Raw genomic sequence first — 25,336 nt, forward strand, 5'->3', positions numbered from 1 at the left:
TGACCTAGCAAAAGATAACTCAAAGGTTAATATTCTATGCTCCTGTATTTTACCCTGGAGAGCGATGGCTTGAATGGGAAAGAATAATTCTGGAGGCTAGAGAGATGCATGAAAATCGTAAAGATTCATGCTTCTCTTAAATGACTTCCCTGTTCAAAGGTATATAATACAATTTGACTAGCAAGGCCATGGGTAAAAAGGGGGCTCAGTGAACAAAGTCGAGGGCTTTGTTTTTTTTCTGACAGATACCTTCTGGTTTCTAAATGGCCACCTATCAACCATCTGGCATTGAGAAGGTTTTTAGTATGAAAAATTAATTAGATACAATCTAAGCATAATACTGCCTTGATTTTCTGCAACGCAAAAAATAGTTTGTACCCATAACACACTAGCAGGAAATATGCCAATAAAATAACCACTCCTCTTAAACTTTGTGTTGATTTGGTTCTTTTTCAAAAAAGTGAACAATTCTCCTAGCTAAAGGTGTGCCTTGTGCAGGTAGTTGCTGTGTTATCTAAGTTGCCCAACCCAGCCTGTACTTCAGGTGTGACCAATACAACCTGCTGCCATGGCCAAACACTAATGGCTAGTAATGGCGGATTGTGTGATAATAGTTTTATGATGTGGACAAATAATTATTAGAGACTGAAGCAACTCCATCTAACCTTGTGACTTGTGACCAAGTTGGAACTTTAACTCTGCTCTCCAGAGAGTAAAAAAACAAAATGTCAATACAATAGAAGAGTGAGATTGGGAAAGAATTTTGGTTATTTTTCTTCCTTCTTTTCAAAACTGAGCAAAGAAAAAATCTGATTGTTTCATAAATTCAGGCTTTGCGTATTTACGTGGAGGCCACCAGGAGAAAAATATGTGGATATTGCAGATTTACTAGCAGAATGGCAAGCATGATGGTGGAACTCAGCAGGCTGCTCAGGCAGTTCATGCACGAAGCTCAGCAGGTTTTGATTCTCTTAGGGTTTTGTCTAAATGCAGCTGTACGAATTCATTGATAAAACAATGTCTGAACGCTTTCACTATATTTTATAGTAGTGTCGGTGTAAAGTGTTGTAGATTGGCAAAGTGGGAGGTCTGAGTTGCTTGGGAAGAAGAGTTGACAGAGTGCTCGTGCAGGAAGCATTGCAGGTGCTCCCAGTAACGTGCAGAAGGGGATTGCTGGTTCTCCCACGCTGCCCAAACAAGCATGTGCTGCTAGGAATCAAAGCAGAGTAAGTAGACGTGGCCAGGGATCTAGAGCTGAGTTTGTCCTGACCTTTCATTACACTTAAAATGAAGCAGTTGACCTGCAAATGTCTCTCTTTGTGACATCCAACAACTTCATGTTTTGGAAGTATTTGAGGAGCAAAATACTTGCCTAGGAAAAGTTGTCTTATTGCGTTGGAAGTACACTGATTTCCCTATGAAGGTTCAAGACTTAGTTTTTAACAAGGGTATCGCTGTACCTGTATCTTCTGATTGTTTTGGGAGTAATGTATTTTTGTTGGTTTTTTACTTTTCTTCTCCGGAGGATCTTAAGATGTTCAACTAGACATGTAAGTAGACTGTGTAATGAAGCATGACAAACCGCTTTAGTCTGACTCTGTGCTCTATAATATCAGATCAATCAGCCACCTGGCTTGGGAAACCGGAATAATCTCAATTACCAAAGTGTATGTATCCCTTTGGGAACTGCAGTTAGCTGCTGAGCTTTCTGAACCTTCCCTTTCTGATGCAGAACATATCTGGATAGTGCCCCGCTTCACTCGCGTGTCCTTCACTGCAGCTTGCTGACAAGTCCCGACACAAGACAGACACCAATCAATAGCATATTTTTAAATGTTAGTGAGATGGAATTTCGGGGAGCCTTCATGTTAATATCATTTGTCACTTATGTGGAGTAAACAGGAGACAAGGAAAAGCAGGCTTGAATTTGGCTCCAAGAGAACGATATGAAGGCAGGCTCTGCGTCTGTCTTACTGTCTGAGTTCATTACTGAGTTCATTACGTCCCCTGCGGGAGGATGCGGTCGTGGTGGGTGCATCAGCTGGGGTATCGCTGTTCCTGGGACTACTTCCTTTTGTATGTTTGACAAATCCTTATTTCTGGAGTCCTTAGCATGCCAGAAATATCGGCTATTACACTGTGAAGTTCTTCATAAAGTACAATTGAAAGGTTGAGTGTCTTCTGTGCAAGTTGTTTCTAATCTGCCCAAACTATAAACTCCAGCTGAATTACCTCCATCAGAAGAGAGCTGGAGTGGAAATGCAGCGCCTTTTTCGTTCTAGTTTCAAGTCACTCTTTACTAAGTCTCGCTCTTGGTGGTTGTTGTGTCCCAAAGTTGACAGCATTTGTTCTCATCCTTTCCGATAAGGTTAAAAACTACCATCCTGACAGAGCACGTGACATTGCAGCAACCTCCGTTTTGTGCCTTTCAGAAGGGCTGCCCTTAATATGAGACAACAAGCTTTGATTGTGTTGGGTAGGCTCAGTAAGGAATTAGTGACTTGACCCAACTAGCCTCAGAGACTTTCTGAACTGTCGGTTGTGTCCAAGAAGGAGCTGCAGGCTTTTCTAGCAGATGTTACTGCATCTGAGCTGGAGAAAGGTTGGTAATTCCAGAAAGACTCTTTCTCATCCAGCAGTGTCAGATACTGCTTCTTCCTGCTATCTTGCCTTGTTTTTCTGTAGGCTGTTTCAGAGTTTCCACCCTACTTCGCCTTTTACTGAAAAGAGGAGCAAATCACATGCTAATGCCTGGCCAGTTTGCATCACTACACAGCAGGAAGATTTGCTTTGTAAGGACTAATGGGCAAAAAAGTAAATATATCCAAGGAGGGCTGTCCAAAGGACATTAATTTATGCCTTGCGCAAGTTCCAGACCTTGTGAGATTGCTTCCACAGACCACGTGAATATAGAGTAGTTTCTTTACGTTGCTTTTCAGTCTGAAGAACCAAGACTTGTCTGGGATTATAGCCCTTTGGGGTTTTGGTGGTGTTTTTTGTTTTTTTTTTGATGTTGATCCCTTCCTTTCCTCACTCTTTTGCTGCTTGTCAGCATCCAAGTGTGCAAGTAGATCTGTGAAGATCAGAGGCAGTAGCTGAAAATTGATTTTGGAAATCTCACTCCTCTTCCTGGAACACATTAGCTGCAACTGTGGTGTTCTCAAGTGTTAGAAAGTGTGTGCTCCTTCAAGGATCTCAGAATATCCTCACTGATTTTTTTTTGGGAGGGGGGAGGCTAGGCTCACCTAGATTTTCTTATGTTTATGACAATTACCTCTTTTTGCCTGTTTCATAGTCCTTGTAAATGAGGCCATGTTTGTGCAAGAGACACTTGCTGGATATATTAGCTCAAGTATTCAGATAACCAAATTACGAAAACTTCAAGGGTAAGAAGGAAATTATCTTTTTTTCTTTGAAGTATTTTTTGCTGTAAAATATTAAGCTTATGTTTAGCTAGAGACTGCAAGGATGTTGGTCCAAACTAGAGACTTCCAGCTGATGTAGCTGTGCCAACCAAGCCCCTGTGGTTTAGGCACAACCAGCCTAAGAGAATGTGCACGTGAATTTTGCTAAACCTGTTCGTGGAAGTGATGAAGTGATATTGGGAGGGAAGCTTCCTTGGCTGATGTGTGCCTCACCTCTGCACAGGTAAAGGAGAAAAATTTCTTTCAAGGAGTTCCTGTACAACGGCTGTGCTGCAAGTCCAGGTTCTCCTGACTGTCTCAGGTGTGCTGTGGAAAGCATAATACTGCCGAGATTTCCAGCAAGGAAAATGAGGAGTCTGGTATTTGGTAGCCCAGTGTTCAGGGATTATGCTAGTAAAAATCCCATGGCTTGCTTAATGGTGCCAAAGTCTAACCTTTGACTTCCATTGCTTTGTGGTTGTTATTTTTTAATTAAAAAATGACCTAAGTGAATGGAAACAACTTGTTTGATGTAGACACTACAGCTGCTAAAAGTCCCAAAGTTGGGTTTTTTTGTTGGGTTTTTTTTTGTTTGTCTGTTTTTCCAAAAATCAAAACTTTGATTTGCATTGTCCTGATTGGTAAACCTGAATTACAGGTTGTTAAATCCAGTTACAACGTGGGCATGCAACAATCCATGCAACATGGGCAGTTGCATCATGTAGGTGTTCTTGCTAAATACTGTGAGAAACATCATCTTTGCTCTTTCCCAGTAAGTATTGGAGTGGTAGAGAGAAGGAGGGAGAGGGAAACTGAAAATCCAGGTAGAGCAAGCTGAGCACTGGAGGACTCTCTGCCCTGGTGTAGCTAAAAATGGGTGATGAGCTTTGAGACAGGAGTAATCCATTTCCTATATTTTTTTTGGAAACTCAGCCTGGGTGAAACCTTCCTCTCTCCATAACCATCCCAGATAATGACACATTTCCTACCTTTGATCCTACATGCCAAGTGGTTCATTTATGATGTTCTCAGTGCACTGAAGTAAGTGCTATGCAAGCCAGATTTCTGTCTTTGCTACAGCTGTGGGGATTTAAGATGGTTAGTCGCTGTGCAAAGGAGATATCCTTTGTACTCTGCCACCCCCCTGTGAATACTGAAGCCTTTCAAGGCTTTTTGATTAGGACTGCAAAGTGTTCATTTTTGCAGGAGGATGGCTGCTGAGATGTTAAAGCTAGTTAGTAGATTAATCTAAATGATGAACAGCAGAGTAAAAAGGATGGGTTTTATACAGCCCTAATAATTTGCTTTGAAAAGAGTGTTTGGTCTACCAAAAAATCCTTAGAGGTCTATTAACTAGAAAGCCAGCAATTTATGTAGAAATTAATGCTTTTAGGTAAACTGTTGTTTTATTTTTAGCGTTGCCTAAAGTTGACACTGGGATGTAGGCAACTTTGGATGAGAAAGAGTCATCAGTACCTGGTTTTCCACCAGACTTTGACTGGAAGCTGTGCCCAGAGGGGTGAGCGCAGGGTGGTGGGCACAGGACTGGCCAGTCCTTGGGATGTCTGTTTGTGCTGCAGAAGTGGTACCTCGCGCTGATGGTGGATGTCGGGTAAATGGTGCACTGGGGTTTTCAAGAAGTGCTTAGTGTATACATTTGCTTTCTTTCCAGCTAGACAAATAATGTCAGAGTCAAAGCACGTTCAAATCCAGTTACATAGGTTTCCAAGAAGAGCAGGAGAGAAAGCAATGTAGGTAAAAGTAGGTCAAAGGAATCGGGTAAGGAAGAGCAAAGTGTGTGAACCTGTATTATGAAGGGACTAACAGGGATCATCTGAAGGGAGCATGGCACAGTGCTGGTTCGACTACCAGCAAAAAGGGTCTATGGTGTGGTCAGCAGACATCTTGGCAGGATCAAAGCCTTATTTTTAAATCTGTCAGTTCCAATTCCAGTGTTTGAAGCTAGAAATAGCACAGGCGTAGCAGGAGCACCATATGGTGAGCATGGTCCTCTCCAAGATGGGGCTGGAAATGGGGGCCAGGCTGCGTGCTCTGTTCAGGTGATCTCATTTCAATGCTGAGCATTCAGTTCGTCACCGCACCAAGGCTTCAGCTTTTAGAGTAATCACGGCACTAATCTGATTGTGTTAAAGGTGGCATGCGGGTAATACCTGCCTCGGGGACCAGTTCAATTGCTCTAAAGGTAAAACAAATGAAGTCAGTATAAAAGGTTGACACATATTGCTGAAGATCAGATTTGACAAGCATTCTCCAAACATGTTTAATATAAAATGTAGATGGCAGTAATTTGCAGGATTTCTGGATTCTGGTCATCTAAGGCAGTTCTGCTGGTCTCTTTTTCTATATCTCTACCATGTACTGAAACATTAACTTCCAAACTCATCAGGATCCCACAGATGAAGTGAGCAGGAAACTAATTTCTATTGATTTCAGCCCTGGTTGGGTCTGTTGGGTCAAAAAAGAAAAACAAAATATTACTTTTTGCCTTGCACATCTGCCCAGACATACCAGGCTCCTGTCTGCTTCATCAGCGGCTCCACGTCATGTCTGCTCACCGCTGCCTCCCCGACAGCCGCCTTTGTGCTGGCGGCTGGAGTGGCCTCCACCGGGGGATTTTGATTTTTCTGAGAAAATTCAGCTCCCGGTTTGTCAGCAACATGAACTGGGACAGAGAAAAAAAAAATACTCCAGGATGGGGAGATACTGAACTGGAGCCGGCACCAAGCTTTCCATGGAGATCAGCAGTGGTTAAGCAACGTGCCATGGCAGAAATGCAGGCACTGCTGGCTGCGCACACCCTCATGGCTCCTCCATGGCCAGCTCTCCCAGGAGCAGTCTTCTGTTGAAGTTTTAATTAGGTAAATTTATGATTATACTTCAGAAAAAGCATTATGTCTTACTGAGCACAGGGGGGGGTTAGACTAGATGATCTCAAGAGGTCCCTTCCCGTCCTCAATGATTCAGTCATTCTGTATGTTTTTAAAGACTTCTTAATTATTAAACTAGTAGTTGATTTTTTTGAGCTTTTCCAAGAATACAAGAAACAGCTATTATTTCTTAGCAACAGATGTACTGTAACTCCTGATTATATTAATTTGACTGTTCATAATTTTTCTTCATTCATAATTTGTTTTTGTTTATAACTTGCTGTTGCTGTTCTCAAATGCTTTTTGTACAGCTGCTGCAGATCCCCTCCATGCAAAAACATACTGAAAGTATTTTAACACTAACCCCACACAGCCTTTTAACACAACTTTAGTGCTCCTAGAATCAGTACACCGTATATTTTCCTTTTGGAAAGAGGCAAGGAGTCAAAGCTGCATAAGCAAAAGCTAATCAACTCTGTAAACTGATTAGTCAGCAAAGTAAATGATACTAACAAAAAAAAAAAAGTTACTTTTCCCTTGAAATATTTCATTCGTTCTGTATTTCAATGAATAAAGATGTGAGGTTTAACAGGATACTCGGGCTTACATGATTGTTGGGGTTTTCTTGCATAATGCCCTCAGTATCTCTGTGCCTGGTCTGTTTGCATGATGGGGAAGGGAAGAAAGAAACTTTTTGTTATCGTTCATCAAAGGCTTCCAGCATGCCTTTTCTTTTTTTTTTTTTTAAATTTAGTGTCAGAGCTTGGGTTTCTTGGAACATCAAGCAGTAATTATCTCCTCGTGTTTGATGACCTTTCAGTCAACTCAGATTTTGCTTTTGGATTCAATACTAATTCTGTGGCCAATTTTTGAAGGAGTCTCAACTTCATCTTTAATTAGAAGCCAGCAAGCTTGCGTTCCTAGTCAGTCACAGGACTACAGTTACTTCAGCTGACAATTAAGTGTAGTATGTTGATGGTTTTGTATGCATGCCTAACCACAGGCAAAGTTTTAGCTGGTTTTAGTTAATAAAGAGCACTTCAAAATATTGTTATACCCCCATATGCCTTAGGTTTTGGTTTTTCTGCCCGACAAGTGTGGGGTCTGACCCTGGTTGGCAGGAGGTTCTGCAGTGCTCAAAGGTTGTGGATGCCCCTGGAGAATGTGCTCTCCTAGGATCACGTTTACGGTCACTAACCTGGACGGCGGCATTCAGAATTGCTGGAGTGTGACATTTTCCACAGTTCCTCCCTGCTCTGGCCTGAGACAAAGAGCTGGAGACAGACGGTGCCTGCGGGAATAGCCCCGTCGAGAGCCAATTTCAGGAGAAAGCATAGGCTGTTTTAGACAGATATTTGGTGTTGATTGAAATGAATGATACAAGTCCCAAGGAGGAGATCTTCAGGTCTGATTTCTAACCAGCGCAGGAGTGCACGGTGCGTTTGGTGTAGGTGAGAACTTGACCTGCTCACACGGTCAGAAATGTCTGTGAATAAAAAGCTGGAAGTGATAAGGCACTTTAAGCCATCTGAAATGCAAAAATGTAAATGTATGCTGGATAGGATATCATGCCATGCTGACGGCCTTGCTAGGTTGACTGATAAAGATATTCTTTACAAATAGTGGAATATTAGGCCTCAATACCTTAAAAGAGATTATTTGCTGACTAATTATCCTCCCAAAGGTTTATCCTGTGGGTGTGGTGAGGTCCCTCTGACCTTTACTTTGGAGTTCCTCAAAACAGAATAAACTTAGAACCACTCAGTGAGGATGTAAAGTGCCCAGCCTGCGGCAAAGCCACAGGTCAGCTGTATTCTCAGAGCAGCCCATGGTCTTGGGCTCTTTTGTGCTCTTTGCTGTAAGACCTAAGTCTTTCACGAGAAGGCTTGGGGTCCCTTGCTAATATCTTAGGCACCTGATGACCTTGTGTTCCTGCAAGGAGAGCCCATATTTCTTACCTCTCCAGGCACGGCTGCAGCGTGTATGTGGATTTCCCTCCTGTGCAAGTTAAATATGAAATGGTTCCTGTGCCTTTTTATCTTTGTAAAAATGTCCCATGAAGATATGATGCTCAAATAGAATTTTTTCTCTGAAAGGCCAGATAGTTGACACAGTCTATTGAGTTAAACACATATGTATATTTTCATGCTGTTACAATCTACTCTAAGGCTTGTAAACTGTATCTCTATTTTCCTGCAGAATCTTCCTGAGTCTCTTCCAGGGTCTGAGCTCCTGTGAGTGTTCGTCTCAGCTCTGTTCTACTCCGTGAAGCTCTGCTCCTCCCCTGCCACTTCAGAGTCAAGCCCCCTCCCCAAAATCTGGGCTGTTTGGCATTTATTTCTGCAGCCGAAGAGAGCTCCTTTAGCAGTGGAATCTGTCCAAGAGGCAATGGGAATGGGTAAGGACTGCGAGGCAGTAGTTGCTGTTAAGTTCCTGCAGAGTTACTTAGAAGGGGAGGGGATGGCAGCTAGATAATTTTGTTGAGGAAAATTCCAGAAGAATGGGACAGTTGGCTCTGGAGAGACAAAAGAGAGTACGAGGACTGTTCTGGGATCTTCTTCCTTGTTTCAATCCACACAAAATTACTTGAATTTTATTCTTGCCTAGATTTACTTCTCAAGTGTAAAAAAACAGGGGTTGCATTTACTTGAAAAACAAACAAAACACAAACAGCACCCCACCTAAAACCCAACAATCTAATGTGGATTAAATGGCTTCCATTGGCCAAGTACTTGAGGAAATATGAGAATATGATCCAACTACAGTCATGGGGTGGTTTGTAGTAGGGGTAGTGATGGCAAATCCTGAGATGGCTTCCAGGTAGAAATTAAAGCATGGGATCATCTGACACAACTATACCGTCCAAATGGTTTTAGTCCCAAAAGCAATAATTTTGTTGCTTGTTAATAGATAAATCTCTTGGCATGTATTGAGGATGAGAGAGAGAGATTTGAATGTGCTGGGTAAAAGTAACCGCGGCCTGGGAGATTGTGGAGGTGGAGGCTGTACAGCAGTCACTACAGAATTGTGTGCCGGGGAAATCTGTGCCTCTCCCAGCCACCTCTGAGACTGCCGTTCTGGCTTCATGGAAGTAAGCGCTGCAGAAGTCTCCAACCTAAAAATGGAGCTGGCAGGGGGGTATAAGCGATTCTTTTTAGAGAGACCTGAAACTTTGAGAGCTGCTTCTGATTCTCGTAGCCATTCTTGGTTGGAAGAACTAATTCATGTAGCTGTTACAGCCCTATCATCTACATGAATTAACAAGTTTTCCTCACTAGGTATGAGTGTGAAATGAATTCTGCACAGAGAATAGCTCCACACAGGTGCCAATTCCATCACATTATGTAAATAGCCTGTGACTAATAGAGAAGCCTATGAAATGAAATAAAAGACATCAGTCAGTGCATTTGCGTGGAAACCAAGCTATATGCCAAAGGAACCTTGTTTGAAAATGAATGATAGCAGACAAGCTAATTCTGAGGTTGCCATTGTGGAACATTTTTAAGTGGCTTACAAGCATAGAATTGAAAGGACAGTGTTCCTTTATATTTATGGAGCCTATGAGGTTCCACTAAGTACATCTGCAGTCCATCTGACCCTTTGTTGTGAGGTTACTCAAAGCTTTGCTATAGATTTGCTCTCCTCTCAGAGTACTATTCAAAACAAAGGAGAAGAAAATCAAATATTTATATGATGAAGCAAGCTTCATATATACCTAAGAGCTTGGTTTATCACCCATCTACTGTGATGGGCCTGCGAAAAGTGGGGAGATGAGATAAAAAAAAGAAAAAGGTGAGTCTGTGAATTTAAAGAACGATTTTTCTCCTGAAAGCCAAATCCTCTTTTATTTCCATTAATAAACTCCAGAGCTCCAGGTAAGAAGATGGCTATATTGTGTTGGCCGCTCTGTGCTTATTGTAAAACAGCCCCTGCCACACAAAATCCATGCATGGGGAACAGGAGGAAGTTGGGAAAGGAGGTGCAGGGCTTAGGGGACTTGCCATAGTTAGACCATGATAGTTTGTGAGTCCCAAGATAATGTTTTGGTTAAAAGATCTCTTTGTCACTGGTGATGTTTTGTTGTCTTCTTTTTACTTTTTTTTTACTCTGCCCCATAGGCCATTTCAACCTGGAAAAAGTGTCATAAATGTTTTAAAATGCCATTCATGCCCACCTGAACGCAAAGGTTTTGATGCATTTATGACAGTGTAATGGGACATAGTGTGGCAACTTGTGTGCGGGTTCTTTTTTGTTTGGTTGGTTTTTTAACTTCAAAGGATCCCAAATGCTGGGGCAAAACTTCTGTATCATCTCTCTGAAACTCTGATACCCTTCCTGGGCAATGGACAGCATGTGCTCTTGCTAGTCTGAAGCTGTGCATCTTCTGATCAGGTAGTGCAGAACTGAGCACATACTGCTGCACGTGTAACCTTTCAGTGGGGGTGGCAATCTGCATTCCTGTCTTGTAGCCACCCACCGTTCTTCCAAAGATAAGAGAGTAATAATCTGTGACACATTTATCCTTTCACAGGTGGTTAAGATTGGCCAACAGCTCAATTGTTATCAGGGTCAAAAGGACAGAAGCATAATGGCATGAACTTTGTTTCTATAGGAAAGTAGGCTAAAATCAAGACGTGCTTCAAAAGGCATGGAGCAGAGCTTGCTAAATAAGAGTGATGACATAAAATAATGTATTGTAATTGCCTTATATGGCCACATTTCTGTAAGTATGTAGTTACCTGCCTTGCCATAATTTCTATTTCTTTCTAGATTCTTTCTAGAATCTCAGACACTTCTTAGAGGCAAAATTTATCTCCCCGAAAGTCAGCTCTAGTGTTTTTCAGGATTGTACGTGTTGCAGTACAATTTAGTGCAATGTTAATTTACAGTTATGTCAGGGTGAAATATTCTTGTCTTGCGATTGATGCAGCTGTGATATAACTTTAAAAAGTATAATGCAAGAAATAGAACCTGACTATCATTTGCCACTTGTAGTGGATCAGGGTTGGGTAAAATAAAAGCATCTCAACTTCAAGGCTGGAATCTGTCCCAGTACTATGTGTCATTGTTAAATCCCAGGAGATTTTTATCATATGTGATAAAATATTGATAATGCAGGCAAATGTGGTATGAACATTTGGGCTTAAGCAAGAAAAATCAAAAGTATCTTTCTCCTGCTTCAATATTGATGAATTAAAACACAGTAGTAGTTGCTACTTTGGAAATGAATATGTACTAACGAGGCTGCAATGCAGCACTCAGAAGAGCTCTTTCAGTGTTTGTGCTACAGATAAAATTTCCTGAGCTGCTGAAGGGAAACTTCTACTCTGACAAATTGCACAGATTATTCAACGTATCTGCAAAATGTCTAAGAAAACGGTATTCCAAACACATTCATTGTATTTGAGTACAAATCATAAAGTACCATAGTAAAAAGTTGCTCTGCCCTTGAGGAGTAAATTCACTTGAAACTTCCCTGTTTTATGATTCTGTCCTTCTCCACCAAAAAGTATGTCAGCACCATGAGCCTTGAGAAGGTCCTCTAGCTGTTTTTAAGTCCTCCTCTCTTCTGGAAACAGCAAATATCTAATTTTTCACTGATCTCTGTTTATCTAATAAGTGAGCATGTGAAATGCTAAACCAGTTTCCAGAACTGTTTGCATGAGAAGTGTCCTATCACGATTATAGGCAGTAAAATTTACCAGCTGAGCAACATAGCAGTTTTATACAGGGTAATATTTATTTGTCAGTAGACAGGAGGAATCGAAGTATTTAAACAACACACAGCAACGGCACTGCTTTTGTCCATGTACATAATTACAGTCAATAATCAACTGAGCGCTCTGTTCAATGGAATAATTTTCACAATGAATGCCATTTTCCAAGTATCTAACTCTAGTTATAAGTGCTTACAGTTAAGCCAATCGACCATAAATTACAAATACATGTAAGGATATATTCATTTACAAGGATGTTTATAAATATATTGGTCTGGTCTACATGACTGAACCACTTGAACAAAGCTCTGATGCAGGTTTTTTAAAAAAACATCACTGCTAAGACTTTGTTTTTACATTTGGATAGCATTCTGGAGTTCAGGTTCCCCCTCTAGCTTTCTGTAATTAATTCCATTTTTCTGCTCCCCGAGGAAGCTCACAGTCCTCCATCTGGTTGCACCAAGTAACAACAGTCTGGTATGCAAGGCTGTTAAAATTTTGTCTACTTGCTATACCAATAAAATAAGGGAAGATAAAGTTATCAGCATTACCTAACACAGGGCAACATTTGTCAGTTTAATATTATGACTTGAGCGATCTTTAAATACTGCATATTGCACAGTTCCGTACATCACCATCACACACCACGATGGAGTCCATAATGCTTATGTATTTAAAGTAAGCAACTGATCTCTGTCTGTTCCTATTCCTATCAAAGTCAATTCACTCTTATTGACTTGTCTGGAAATTAGATATCAGACTGCATATAAAGCCAGTGGATGTAATGAGAGAACATGCAGCGTGAAGGGCGATGTCTTCAAGACAGTGATGATACTCTGTTTGGTTAGGAATGATTTTTAAAAGTGCAGCATTAAGAAAAGAGATACTTGATAACTGAATGCTCAGAACAGAAATGGAGCATCAGCACTTGAGTCAAATGAAAGTGTTAGGAAGAAATGACAAGAAGAAATCAAGGCACAAGTATTATTATTCACGTTAGATTCTGAAGCAGTCTCACTGCTCAGAGAGCTTCCACCTGGTAACGAAGAACCCTCTTATGCCAAGATTCAGACTGGAAAAATTGATTGCTTAACTCTGATGGGGATGTCAGAAGTAGACAACTGGTGTTACAAAAAGCAACAGCAACCCTTTTGGTTTGTTTTTTTTTTTTCCAGCTGTTTAATGCCACAGAAACAAACTGCCCAAGCACTTGTAGGGAGAGACAGTAAAGGGAGACCAATCCATCAGCATCCCTGGCCTTCTCATAAGGTCACAAGAGTTTCTACTGGCCTACTGGTTCATTTTGTGGCTGTATTTAAACCACTTGGGGCCTGATACTAAAACCACCTTCGCTGTAAAACTAAGCACACTTGGGCATCCCTATGGGGTGGAAATACTGTTGTGGGAGCCACTTAGGCCAAGTTCACACATGGGAGTCTCAGCTGGGCCTGACTCAAGCACTAAATACTGTCTGAGATGTTTGCCATGATGAGAACTGAGAGTAATCTGAACTATCGTGTCTAATATTAATAAGAGTATATTGTGAATGTCATGTGCTTGTAAATTGCTTTAAGCATGGGCCCTGAAGCTGTAAACAGTGCGCTTAAATATGAGGAATACGGTGGTGTAGATTTGTGTTCCAGACTTGGAGAAATGCAGCTGATAAGCCAGCCTCTAGCAGGTATATCACCGTAATTTGTTAAAATGCTCTGTTCAGTGAACGTTCTTCTGACTATATTAGATGGCTTTCTGTATGGGTATTGGAATCTCCAAGAAAGGTGAAAATCCTGGATCAGATTTGCTCTCAGTTAAGCAAGTGAAATGGAGATAATTAATCACTTTATTACCCTGGAGTCTCACCGATGGAACAGAGAACCAACTCCATCACCTTCCCTTCACCAAAGCATGTACCAGCCACTCTGATTATGCACGGTATGTCAGCAGAACCGTTGACGCTAAGTTACTGCTTTCTACTTGGTTAAGTGCCTGTTGCACTGGTCAAGCAGATGGTGTGTATCAGCAATAAAGGGAGCCCAGTGACTGAGGGTTGGAGTTAATGGAAATAATTAATACTAAGATACTCTCAACAGTCGGATCATTAGCCCTTATTAGGTATTTGTCTGTCTTCTGGTTTTTTTTCTATGATGAACAAGGCAGGTGTTTAAGTTATGGTTCATGCACTCTACTTCACATGCGTGATATTTGATCTAATTAGAAAAAAATACTAAATTGTGCCAAAACTAGTCCATACCTCTCACTCAAATACTTGATTACCATGTCACTAATTCTGCCATTCTTGCTCTTGTGAGTAGTGCTGCCCTTATGAATTCAATGGGATCAGGCCCTAATAGATTTCAATGAGGTCATCTTGCTCAGCGTGAATCAGGAAGCACTTCACAATCCAGTGTATCGGCAAGAGCTTGTGACGTTCTTCTCCCAGAGCTCCTCTGATGAGTGGAGCAATGCAGACAGTTTGTGCTAATGCTGTAGCAACAGAACAAGAGAATGATGACCTGATGGAATCCTTTAAGAACTGTATGGCTATAGAAGATGATGGTCCCTGTCCAAGAGAATTTTATAGCCTTAAGGTAAGTTTCATCACAGCTGAATCATCAAGGAGCTGATTGTAATCTGAATGTTAATTCTTTTTGCTTAAGTGGGTCATCGGTAAATTGCTGAAGTTAGAGAATAAATTACAAGGAATTTTATGTACCAGTGTTAAAAGAAGGATGATTTTTGGAACTAAAAAAAAAAAAAAAAAAAGAAGGGGCTTTAGCAATACAGGCAATTAATTGTATTTAAGTTGAACAAGAGAAAGCATTGTAAGTTGCTGGACTAAAGTGTTCTAAGTATTGTATTTAAACAGCCCAATATTAACTGATTACTTATATTGGCACTGTAGCATGGATGAAGAATATGTTCGGTTATTTTCTTATGGCCAAACTGGAAAATGTTTTTTAAAATGTTTTTGTTTGAGAAAAGATGTGTTCAGTGTTACACCTTTAGGCTTCTATGCGCTGTGTCACAAAAGAAACTATTTTCAAACACAGTCCAACAGAAATGATCACATCCACCTCAAGTGTGGCCTCTTGCTAGTGCAGAAATGTGGGGAAAGATATTTCTGAAATTAAAATGCAAACTTAATTTTCTACTCAAAGAGGAACTTATAACCTGGATAAGTAGCTAAAGCAAAATTTACTCTGAATTCATAGTGTGTTTGTTCGATAATGGAGAATCTAAAAGGTCTGTTTTAAGGACCAGTAATGATGGTAACAGAAAAAGCAATAATCTCTACTGGTGGTTTGGAGTACAATACAATGCTTTTAGGATAAATGCTAAATACGTATTTCATCTTGAACAGCATAAATCTGAGTGGAATTTTCAGTACATCAAATGGTGCCTGTATTAGTGCTCATTTAAACAACAACAACAACAACAAACCCCAAAGAAATTTGCACTTTAGCCTTTTCCCTTATTAAAATACAATTTCTAGGCTGAACTGGTACTAAACCAAAGCAAACTGCATGCTGGGGCTGAAAGGAAGGTGGTGGAGGCTTATGATAACTTAAAGGGCCTTCCTTGCAGTATGAACTGCCTATAAACTGTTGTGCAGATTAACCAGAGGTGGGAACAATGTAGTATTGGAAAATTAAAAGGTCAGAAAACCGTCCGTGAAAAGGCTGATGAAGTTAGGAATGCCATAGTATTCACGGTTTACTTGGGTGAAGCCAGGTGTTTAGGAAGGACAACTGCATCAGTGGCTGAAATGGAAATATTTTTATTGGTGCTAAGGTAGTATGCCAGTGATTTGGAAACTGTGGATTAAAAAAGTAAGATGTTAATACTGTTTATAATTCATTATTATTGATATTTAGGACTCTTGGAAGCAGTTTATTAGCATTAATACTATCATAAGGTACCTGTTAAGAGTATGCCTATGGGAGCATACTCCTGTTTTTTTTGCCGAGCTAAATGGCAAAGACTTCCTCTAAACTCAGCAGTAACATGATCAAGACCTACAGAAAGAGGTCATCTGCAACAAAATAGAAAATTTTGGAAACTGCTGTTGGATTACTTTAGATATCCACAGGGGGATTATTTAATTTCAAAGATCCCTTAGATGCATCAGTTTGCAGATTTGAAAGGGCAATATTTTCATACTCCTCTTGTGATGCTGAGCATCTGCAGTGGTGAACTAATACTATCAAATCCTTCTGAAAATTCTTGTTGAGAAATCCATAAAAGATGGGATTGATACATGTTGAGATCATGGCCACAAGGTGGCATATTGTAAATGCCAGATTATGATTGCAGCTCATTAGTGCCTCATAGTTCCAGTCAAAAATAACATTGAATATATTGAGAGGCAACCAGCAAGCTGCAAAAGTCACAACAATTGATATCAACATGATATTAATCCTTTTGTTTTCACTCAGTCTGCTCTCATTCTCTCTCATTCTGTCTGTTTTACCATGTCTCCTTCGAAGACATACAAATATCCTGAGATAGCAGATAAAAATAAACCCCAGTGGGAAGCAGTACTGGAAAACCAGCAGACTAGTGGTAAAAATCAGTCGTTCTGTAACAGATGGCCATGCTTCGATGCAAGCAACCTTGTTCTTGTAGAAATCACTGTGGAAAGACAGATGTTTGAAGGGTTCATCAGTTAATTGGTGAAAGATTAAAAAAGGAATGGATATTATGAGGGAAAAGCCCCAGATGAAAAGAATTCCCCAGTAAGCATGTGAAATATTAGGCTTCCAGCCACGTGGGTTCACAATTAACTGGTATCTCTCAATAGCAATCAGTACAAGTGAGAAAATGGAGACCGTGACAGATATACTTTGTATGAAAGAACTTATTTTACACATAGCTTCCCCAAATATCCAGTAGTCCATTAAGGTATATGCAACTGTGACAGGAATACACACGATACAGATCAAGACATCTGATAGAGAGAGGTTGGCAATCAAAACATTGGTAACATTTTGAGCTTCTTTCCGTCTCTTTATTATAATAATCAGGCAAAGATTTCCAAAAAGCCCCACTATTGTAACTAATGTGTAGGCTGTAATAAGCAAGAATTCTGCAAGGAAGGAAGATTGGCATGTATCAAAGTTCAAAAACTGAGAATAGCTAATGTTAGAGATAGTTTGATTAGACAGAATCTCACTGGGATGCTGAATGGCTTTATCCATTGTGAAGCATCTCCCAACCTATGGACAAAACCTAGTATTATTTAGAATATACGTTGTATGGAGCTTTCCAAGGCAATGATTACTATGAGTCTATCGTTGAAGTTTTGAGCAAGTCTAATATAATTAATTCCAGCACTGGAAAAGCCAGTGGTTGAGTATTAGTGGTTTTGTGTATATATATATATATCTGGGTGGAGGTTGATGCTACCTTTCTGAGGTTCTGCACTGACAGTGTTACAGACCTGTAGCTGATTGTGATGTATAAGAAATAGCAGTGATAGCTCAGATTAAACTTGTATGAACATTTTCATACAAATCCTCTTTTACCAACTGTGGATAAACTTCTCTTTTCAAAATGAAATATTTTAAGATCTGTCTCAGCCAAAGATTTAGCAAGGTTTAAGGAATTCCAATGAGGATAATCTGTTGCTTTTTTATTATCAAAAAAGAAGAATAGGGTCCTGCCATCACATTGCTAGCTTAGGCATCGCACTTAGATTTTCTCTAGAACTACAAAGCAATGTGAGCTAATACACCAAATTCTTCTGGCTTAAGCAAAATTATGTGTGCTTGAGCTTAAGTGATATTCAACACCTCTATGAATGACATCTTTAAGGGAGTTTCCTGTTCTGCTTATACATTAAAGATAGCATGTCCGTTTTCCTCAATCTAATCTGAGAAAAATGTAAACCAAACAAAGATCACATCGTAGCGATACACACAATTATTTCCATATCAGTAGTTGCCAAAGGTTGTCTCATTTCCCTACACGCCGTTCACTGTTGTACAAGTTTGACAAATGACACCCCCCAAATTTTCTGTGGTTAAGTGCAACGTACTCAAGAGACACGGAGTTGATTGTTCTTTCAGTTCTAACTTAAACTGGTGTTAAGCAAAAATCTGATATTAGTACAATTCTGTTATGAAATTAATACTAATGGGAAGAATTAGGTTCAGCAGAAGATCTTGATGGGTTTGAATTTATCACCAAGTTAAAAAGTTAATCTTAAATCAAAGGCTCACCAACTTTCTGGCCAGAAAGAGGTTGTTTCCAACCTGGGAAAGGAAAAAAGAGGGATGTAAAGAGTTACTTTTAAAACTGAAAGATGGATAAGTACGTTCTACATGTATACCTTTCAAAACTCCACTCTAACTCACCTTAATTCCTTTTTGAAGTAGGAACTATTGGAAAACTAGCTGGAAGGAGGTCATTCTTCACCCCTAATAATAAATACCATAGTGTTGAGAGCCTGTGGAGAAAGGAGGGTGAAGAAGCAGTGGGAAGTTAAAAAGGATGCACAAAAAGAAGGGATAAGTGGATGTTTCATTATTACTAGAAATAATCTGTTTATGTGTAGAAGATTTGTCAACCTTTTCATAGAAATCATTGCCATTATTTAATCACTAAGGAATAAAAAATGTTTGGTTGCTTGCATGAGATTACACACCAAATCCAGGGTTAACCTGAGGACTATGATTCTGTAACTGTTTGCCCCCAGGCACTCAAAGAATATTCCAGCTAGAGTTATATCCTGGACTGCTTTATCCTGATACTTCTGCTTGACATTAGTTTGGGTGCTTCAATTTAAGGTTCTAAAAAACCTCCCCAAAACCCAACACAACCACCTTTGGAGCATCTATTACCACTTCACTCTGATTAAAACACACTTTTTAACTAGTGTAGTCATGTTGGAGCAAGAAGTAGCTGTAGATTTATGTGACTACATGTGGCCCTCATGTTCCAAATATGACTTAATTTGTGGTCAGGGGCTAACATTAAGCCCTGTAGTTTCCCTAAGTAACCCACCTGGCTTGGTTACAGCTATATTGAGGGAATGGCATAGAAACCTGGACAATCATGCTGCAAAAGCTATTGAAGTCTAGTGGCTCAGATAGACTTTGTAGTCCCTCGCAGGTGTCCCCACTCCAGTAGGGCAGGAATAAGAGCTATGTACCCAACTCTGTGTGCACCAGCTTGCAAAAACTCTTCTCCTAATGAGTCCAGGAGAAATAAAAGGGATTCTGAAGATAGCACAGTCACACCCTGCAGAAACCGATGATGTGACTGAGCAACAGCACCTTCAGGCAACATATTTCTTGGAATGCGCTATAAACCACTTTTCCCTGGAGCAGACTAATTGCCTGGCTGGATTTATCACACGGAAGGATGCATGTCCTGGAAGGACAAGAGGCCAAATGTTACCCTGATGAGCTTTACTGCCACTTGAGATGTGTAAAGGTCTAAAGTCTGGCTGCTTTATCCCAAGCGTGATCTTTCTCTTCGCACTGCTTGTGGTACTCACCTGACTGGCGCAGATCTGAGCCCTGCCCTTTATGAGAAAAGATCAGGTGTTAGCAGGGGATCTGGCTTAGAAGCAAGATACCTTCAAAGACAAGCTCTGTTCTTCCCTGCTTTTTATGTGAGCAGGAGAAGCTGTGGGGACTCGAAGGGCATGAGGCTGAGCCAGGTTTGTAATATTTTATGCACTATTTGCTATGCTCGCTTATTTATCCATGGTTGCACAACATGGTTTGATAGCGAGTGCTGAATGTCCTCTCCCAAGAATTCAATGTGTGTGGGAGGGCTTCTTTGGCACTTTCTACCATTAAGGGAAAGTCCCTGTACTGACCTTCTGATCAGTTCACTCACTACGTTAGCTTTAGGCACGCTGATCATCTACATTGTCCTTTTTTTCAGAAAAAAGATTAATTTCTTTTCACTGTTTGGTTTGTACTGTGAGTTAAAAAGCATAGTCTTTAGCACATGTCATACTGCAAGGCAATTTAAATATTTCCTTGGCAATAAAACAATTACACCTGCCTCATTTAAACATGTGCAATATTCATAGCATTAGAAAAATAAGTTACACTAGTACTTACTGCAGCATGCTGAACTCTATTGTAATACATACTGGCATTTTTTTAAGCTAATAAATATTAGTGGAATCAGCATCCTTGAACTGCAACTACAGCTGATATCAGAATTGGATTGAAGTGTTTAATAAGAGAACTAATTACTTCATTCCCCAGTCCCTGCATTTTGAACAAGATTCTCTACCACAATGAGAGTTACAGAGAGAAACACTATAAGAAATGATGATCCACTTAGCCTAGTTGTTTCATTCCTCTAGGTGCAGAAACATTACTGAAACGTGCATAAACAAAATAAAGTTAAAAGCATAGTAGAAAATAAAATGAGCTTTTAAAAGGATTTCTTTCCTAAGTATTTTCTTACCTATGTTAAAGACGCATAGTCCCATCCCTCCAAAGTGACCAGTAAATGTTTTGGTTGCCAACATCGTCTGTTTATTAAGTTCCAAAGTATTGCATAGATGAAATCTGGAAGATACTTTCCATTCAATTTTAAATATAGGATGTACAGAATACAATAATCCTTTAAAAGATATATTTCAGTATTTGCCACAGTTTTATGGATTTTCTGACTTCTTACCTGATGAAAAATTCAAGTCATATCCACACTGCCCTTAACAACTTTTCTTTTCCCTTTTTGAGTTAATTACAAAGCCAGCAAACACATCTCCTTTGTGTATAAAAGAATCCAAAGCAAAGCTATCTGCTGCTGAAGCGATACTTAAACTCTTCTTTCTTCTCTTTCTGAAACAAACCACAGTTTCACAATTTCCAACTGTGACTGAATCCAGCAGTCTGTAGAAAGGCTGCTGAGGAATAAAACAAGCTCTGGAATCCAAGAAGAGGCGAACAGCAATGAGCAGGGAGGAGAAAGGACCAGTAGTCATGGGGATGGATTTTCTTCCACTGTGTGGCTTCCCTCCACCCTGTCAAACACCTTATCTTGCAATTTCATTTTCAATTATCTTATCTGTTCTGTAGTGCGAATGTTTTCCCTATTTTGGATTTCATACATAAACATCTGCAGATGGCTTATTGCTTTTTTAACTGAGGGAGATGGGAAAACACAGTAAGCTGCTTAGAAATAGCATGCACATCCTATTAAGTGTGTAATTTGCTCTATTGCAATTAAGATCATCATATTTTCATTATAAATTGCTAATTTAGCTTATACTCCAAAGATACAAAAATATTCCTGAAAAGCAAAACATGGCACATTACACTAGCACATATTGAAAAGGGGCTTTATTATTTTTACTGTTTTTCCAGTAAAAGCCCATACCTTTTATAGTCACTTGTTTATAAAAATTAGCATTCAATGTTTCCCTATTGAATATTTGGAATGGATGTTTACGGGACAGGAAAGGAACTGTTTTAACCTCTTGCATTCGTGCCTGGGTCCACTTAACCCACAGTATCTCAATCTCTTATGCTGAACCATCCTGTGGGTCTCCAGTACTAGAAAAAGCAGAGGCAATAGAAAATAGTCCAGAGTTAGCATGTGTTTGTGTGGGGACAGGCTCGGGAAAACTAGATGAGAATTCCCTGTTAAATTAGAGAAGTAGAAACCTGCAGATGAAACACTTGAGAGAGTACTGGAGTCTGTCTTACTGCGTCTGTTGATTTGGAAAGAATATTTTGAAAAGTAGTAGGATTTTTGGGATGAGCAAGACTGATGCTATACCTAAAGTGCAGGTTAGAACTAATTATCTGAAAATATTGTTAGTTGTCATGCTAGTGTATTTGTAGAAAATAGGGGTGGAGGGAGCCTCTCAGGTCAGCCAGATGAACCTTCTGCTTCTCGTGTATTTGTAGCTATTCGTGATGTGTTTGTCTGACCTATTTTTTAAACGTTTGTGGTAATCCTAGATTAGGTATTCAAGTGCCTAATTTACTGTTAGGAAGACTTCCTTAACACCTCCCTCTAAAATTTCCTTCACTTTAGTTTAGCCCATTGCTTTTTATTCTAGGTGTGGTCTGTGAATTCTGAAATTTCAACCAAAATGCTACAATTGAGCAATGTGAATATACTTTTCTGAAACATTTTTAGCTCTTGCTGGTTTTGATTATGTCAAAAGTACTATAAAAACAAAGCTTTTCCAAAGTACTTTAGAATTTCTGCTTCTGGTTGTAGTGTAGCCCAGGAAGTTAATCAAGACATAAACATGCAATATGCTAGATATACATCAGAACAAGCCATAAAAATGCATTATCTGTTTATAAAGGAAATAAGTCAAGAAAATTAAAAGATGTTCTGATTCTGTTTATAAATTTCAAACAAAGGTCAGGTTGCTTATTTACATAGGCCTCTGTTTCTAATATAACACTGTATGCAGTCCTCCATCTGTGGAAAGACTGAAGTGTTTAACGTGTGATCCCCTTGGTTTTACAGCCATATCAATCTGCTGCCTTCTGTGGATTTAATTTTGTTGTAACCTGTTGTGAATTAGATCACATCTGACATCAAAGGCTTGTGGGTGTAGCTGCTCTTGGTCTGTTTATGCCTGACGTCAATGGTATGTATACTAAGTGGAATCTGTGGCTGTGCATGAAAGGATCAAGGTAGATTGTTTTCAGCCAAATGCTGTAGCCTCTGTTTGCAAAAAAAGGTTAATGGATAGCAGAATTGTATTTACTTTATATAAATGATCACCATATTTCTAAATTGCTCAATATTAAGTGATGGGAAAATAGCCTTTATCAGTGGACATTGATAACTAACCGGAAGGCAGGATGGCAACTGTAATGAGAAGAAAACTTTATATGTAACCTCATTACAAAAAGTTAAAATATATTGCAGATAAGACTGCAATTGGCTTGCCCATGTCAAGTGTAAATTCAGTAACTCTGCCCTTGTGGGATTTCAAGCAGCTCAAAGATGACTCTATATCATAGGAAATGGTAGGAGTTTTGATGCAAATTTTAAAGGGTTTTATTAGGGATTTCTGTCTCAATTTGCAAGACAAACAAATGAAGACGAAACCTCAAAATAATCAGTGTACTGATTCTCGCTATACTGAATGCCAATCATTATACTGATTATCATCTCATTGCAATCATTCCAATAAAAGCCTGATCCTAAAAGCTTTCCAGGTATAATAAATTGTTATAAATTATAGTTATAAATTGAAATAAATTGGAGCATCTTTTCCAAGCATCTGGTTATACAGCAGCTGGAGGCATGACCTCAACTTGCGTAAATGTTCCCAGGCTAGTTTTAAACCAGGTACCAATTAACCATCACAAGCACAGAGCTCAGGGCACTATCACCTGAACCAGCCAGCTCATAGCTAAACAGGGTCCATGTCTATGAAGTGCAGCCTCATCTTGATTACAGTGAAGACACGCTATTACTCTGGCTCCCATGCTATGGCATACAGACCATGGGCAGTGTGGAAAACTAGGGTAAGTGATTTAGATGCCATAATATACAGTTTTTTCAGACTTTACATTTGTAATAATGTCTGTTGCATTGGCAACAGCCTGTTGGTGAAAAATTCTCTAGCTTATAATTCCTCTGAGCTTACCTTTTGCTTTGGCATTTACATGATTCCTTGCCCAGCAGGAATCTTTGCTGATGGCTGACCCCTCTAAGCTTTTGCTTAAGTTTGCTTGCTTGCTTCTCCCATGTAGCTGTGCAGCAGTCCTTGTTCCTACTTGGTGCAGCCCCCTTCTTCAGAAAGCAAGATTTAGTAGAGACGTATACATACGATTTCTCAGCTTCCTAGGTGGAAGAGTTCTTTAATAGCAGTTTGGCTAAGAGCTGGTTCAGTGACCTGTAACATCTCTGAAGGATCTGGAATATTTCTTCCTAATAAGTATTATTCTTTATAGCACTTCAAAGAGGCACAGAGAAATAAGCAAGAATAATTGAAAATCTCTTATGTTAGTATCAGATGTGCTGGGTAATGTCACAAAAGTAAGATAATATGCTATGATGGAGGAAGAACACTGTCCCTTCACATTCTCCTGTTTTATGGAGAGATCAACACCCTAATAAGGTATTTTCAGCAAATAGGTTATAATTTCACCAAACTAGCAACATCTGAATGTCAACTAAGTAGGCACTGTAAATTTTTCTCCAAAGATCATGAAGATAACGAAGGATTGATGTATGTGTGTAAGTTGGAGCACTGCTGCATGATTCAGAATTTTTTTTCCTAATTGGAAAAATTTATCACAAAAATCACTCAGGTTCACTACCTGGAGTTTAGGTTTCACTCCATTATATTACATAGCTCTAGAGAATAGCTTTGCAATATCCTTGATGCTTCATTCTGGTTTGTACCTCTCAATTAGGTCATGCCTAGAATGAAAAGTCAACTATCTTAAAATCTGCTTTAACTTTAAATGAGTTACTTATAATAGTGTATTCATTTTTAAAACTATATCATGCCACAAACTTTTGGCTAATTTCTGGACCTTATTCAGTTGGCATACGATTGAGATGGAGACTGATATACTGTCTGGCTGGAAGGGTAGCATCTTTATTTTTTGGGTCAGCCAAGTTACTTTTCTTACTGAAAAAGAGATAAGATATGTGAGTAATTGTAATAGGAGTGTAGCAGCATTAATTAATATTTTATAATAGTTTCCACTTTCCAAACCCTGATTCAATCCTTTGTAGCTTTCTAGAACTTCTCCAGCTGATGTCTTCTGAGAGTGATGTCTGCTAAAGAATGAATTATTTCAATAGCTCACAAATTTTGGGGGAATATGATCATTTGTATCTGTTTTTTTTTTCCATTCTACAGTCTTTTTATAACAACACTGTGAGCACCAAACCCTGCTGTTCTCATGCCATGACATCTTTCACTGTCCTAATTGTTAATTAAGAAATACTTAAATAATCAAAAGGTTTTTCCTGTTAGTCTCCGTCTGTTTCAGTTTTCCTGCGTGTTTCGAACTGTAATGAGTTTTGATTTTCTGAACTAAAAATATGAATTCTAGGTTGCTATTTCGTGTCTAGAAAGCCTCACTTTTATACACCACCTCACTTTAAAATTTCTTGAATACCTGTGGTGGGTTAACCCTGGCTGAATGCCAGGTGCCTACCAGAGCTGCTCTATCACTCCCCTCCTCAGCGGGACAGGGGAGAGAAAAATATAGTGAGAGGCTCATGGGTTGAGATAAGGACAGGGAGAGATCACTTGCCAGTTACCACCACAGGCAAAACAGACTTGACTTGGGGAAAAATTAATTTAATTTATTACCAATCAAACCAGTGTAGGGTAATGAGAAATAAAACCAAATCTTAA

The 25,336-nt window shown here is 39.5% G+C and overlaps 1 protein-coding gene and 1 long non-coding RNA gene across 4 annotated transcripts in view; one reads left to right on the forward strand and one right to left on the reverse strand.

The window, feature by feature from the left end:
• Positions 1-14,792, forward strand: part of LOC115334188 — a 31,467-nt gene extending 16,675 nt beyond the window's left edge. The window contains exons 3-4 of the long non-coding RNA XR_003921066.2: positions 8,492-8,690; positions 14,322-14,792. This is a non-coding gene — a long non-coding RNA (uncharacterized LOC115334188). The remainder of the gene's footprint in view (positions 1-8,491; positions 8,691-14,321) is intronic.
• LOC115334186 (neuropeptide Y receptor type 6-like) lies at positions 14,661-20,912 on the reverse strand. Of its 3 annotated transcripts, XM_029998080.1 has the most exons (5): positions 20,659-20,912; positions 20,443-20,546; positions 18,366-18,457; positions 18,231-18,263; positions 14,661-17,225 (listed from the first exon to the last, which is right to left on the reverse strand). In XM_029998080.1, exon 5 carries the CDS (start codon positions 17,205-17,207, stop codon positions 16,086-16,088), a length of 1,122 nt encoding a protein of 373 aa, XP_029853940.1. In that variant the 5' UTR covers positions 17,208-17,225; positions 18,231-18,263; positions 18,366-18,457; positions 20,443-20,546; positions 20,659-20,912; the 3' UTR covers positions 14,661-16,085. The 3 variants fall into 3 exon arrangements, with proteins under 3 accessions (XP_029853940.1, XP_029853937.1, XP_029853939.1); XM_029998077.1 differs by having other exon boundaries at positions 14,661-18,263; XM_029998079.1 differs by having other exon boundaries at positions 14,661-18,263; positions 20,443-20,556.
• Positions 20,913-25,336: the final 4,424 nt, after the last annotated feature.

The sequence above is a fragment of the Aquila chrysaetos genome, chromosome 22 (assembly GCF_900496995.4).
Source record: "Aquila chrysaetos chrysaetos chromosome 22, bAquChr1.4, whole genome shotgun sequence".
NCBI classification, from domain to species: domain Eukaryota; kingdom Metazoa; phylum Chordata; class Aves; order Accipitriformes; family Accipitridae; genus Aquila; species Aquila chrysaetos.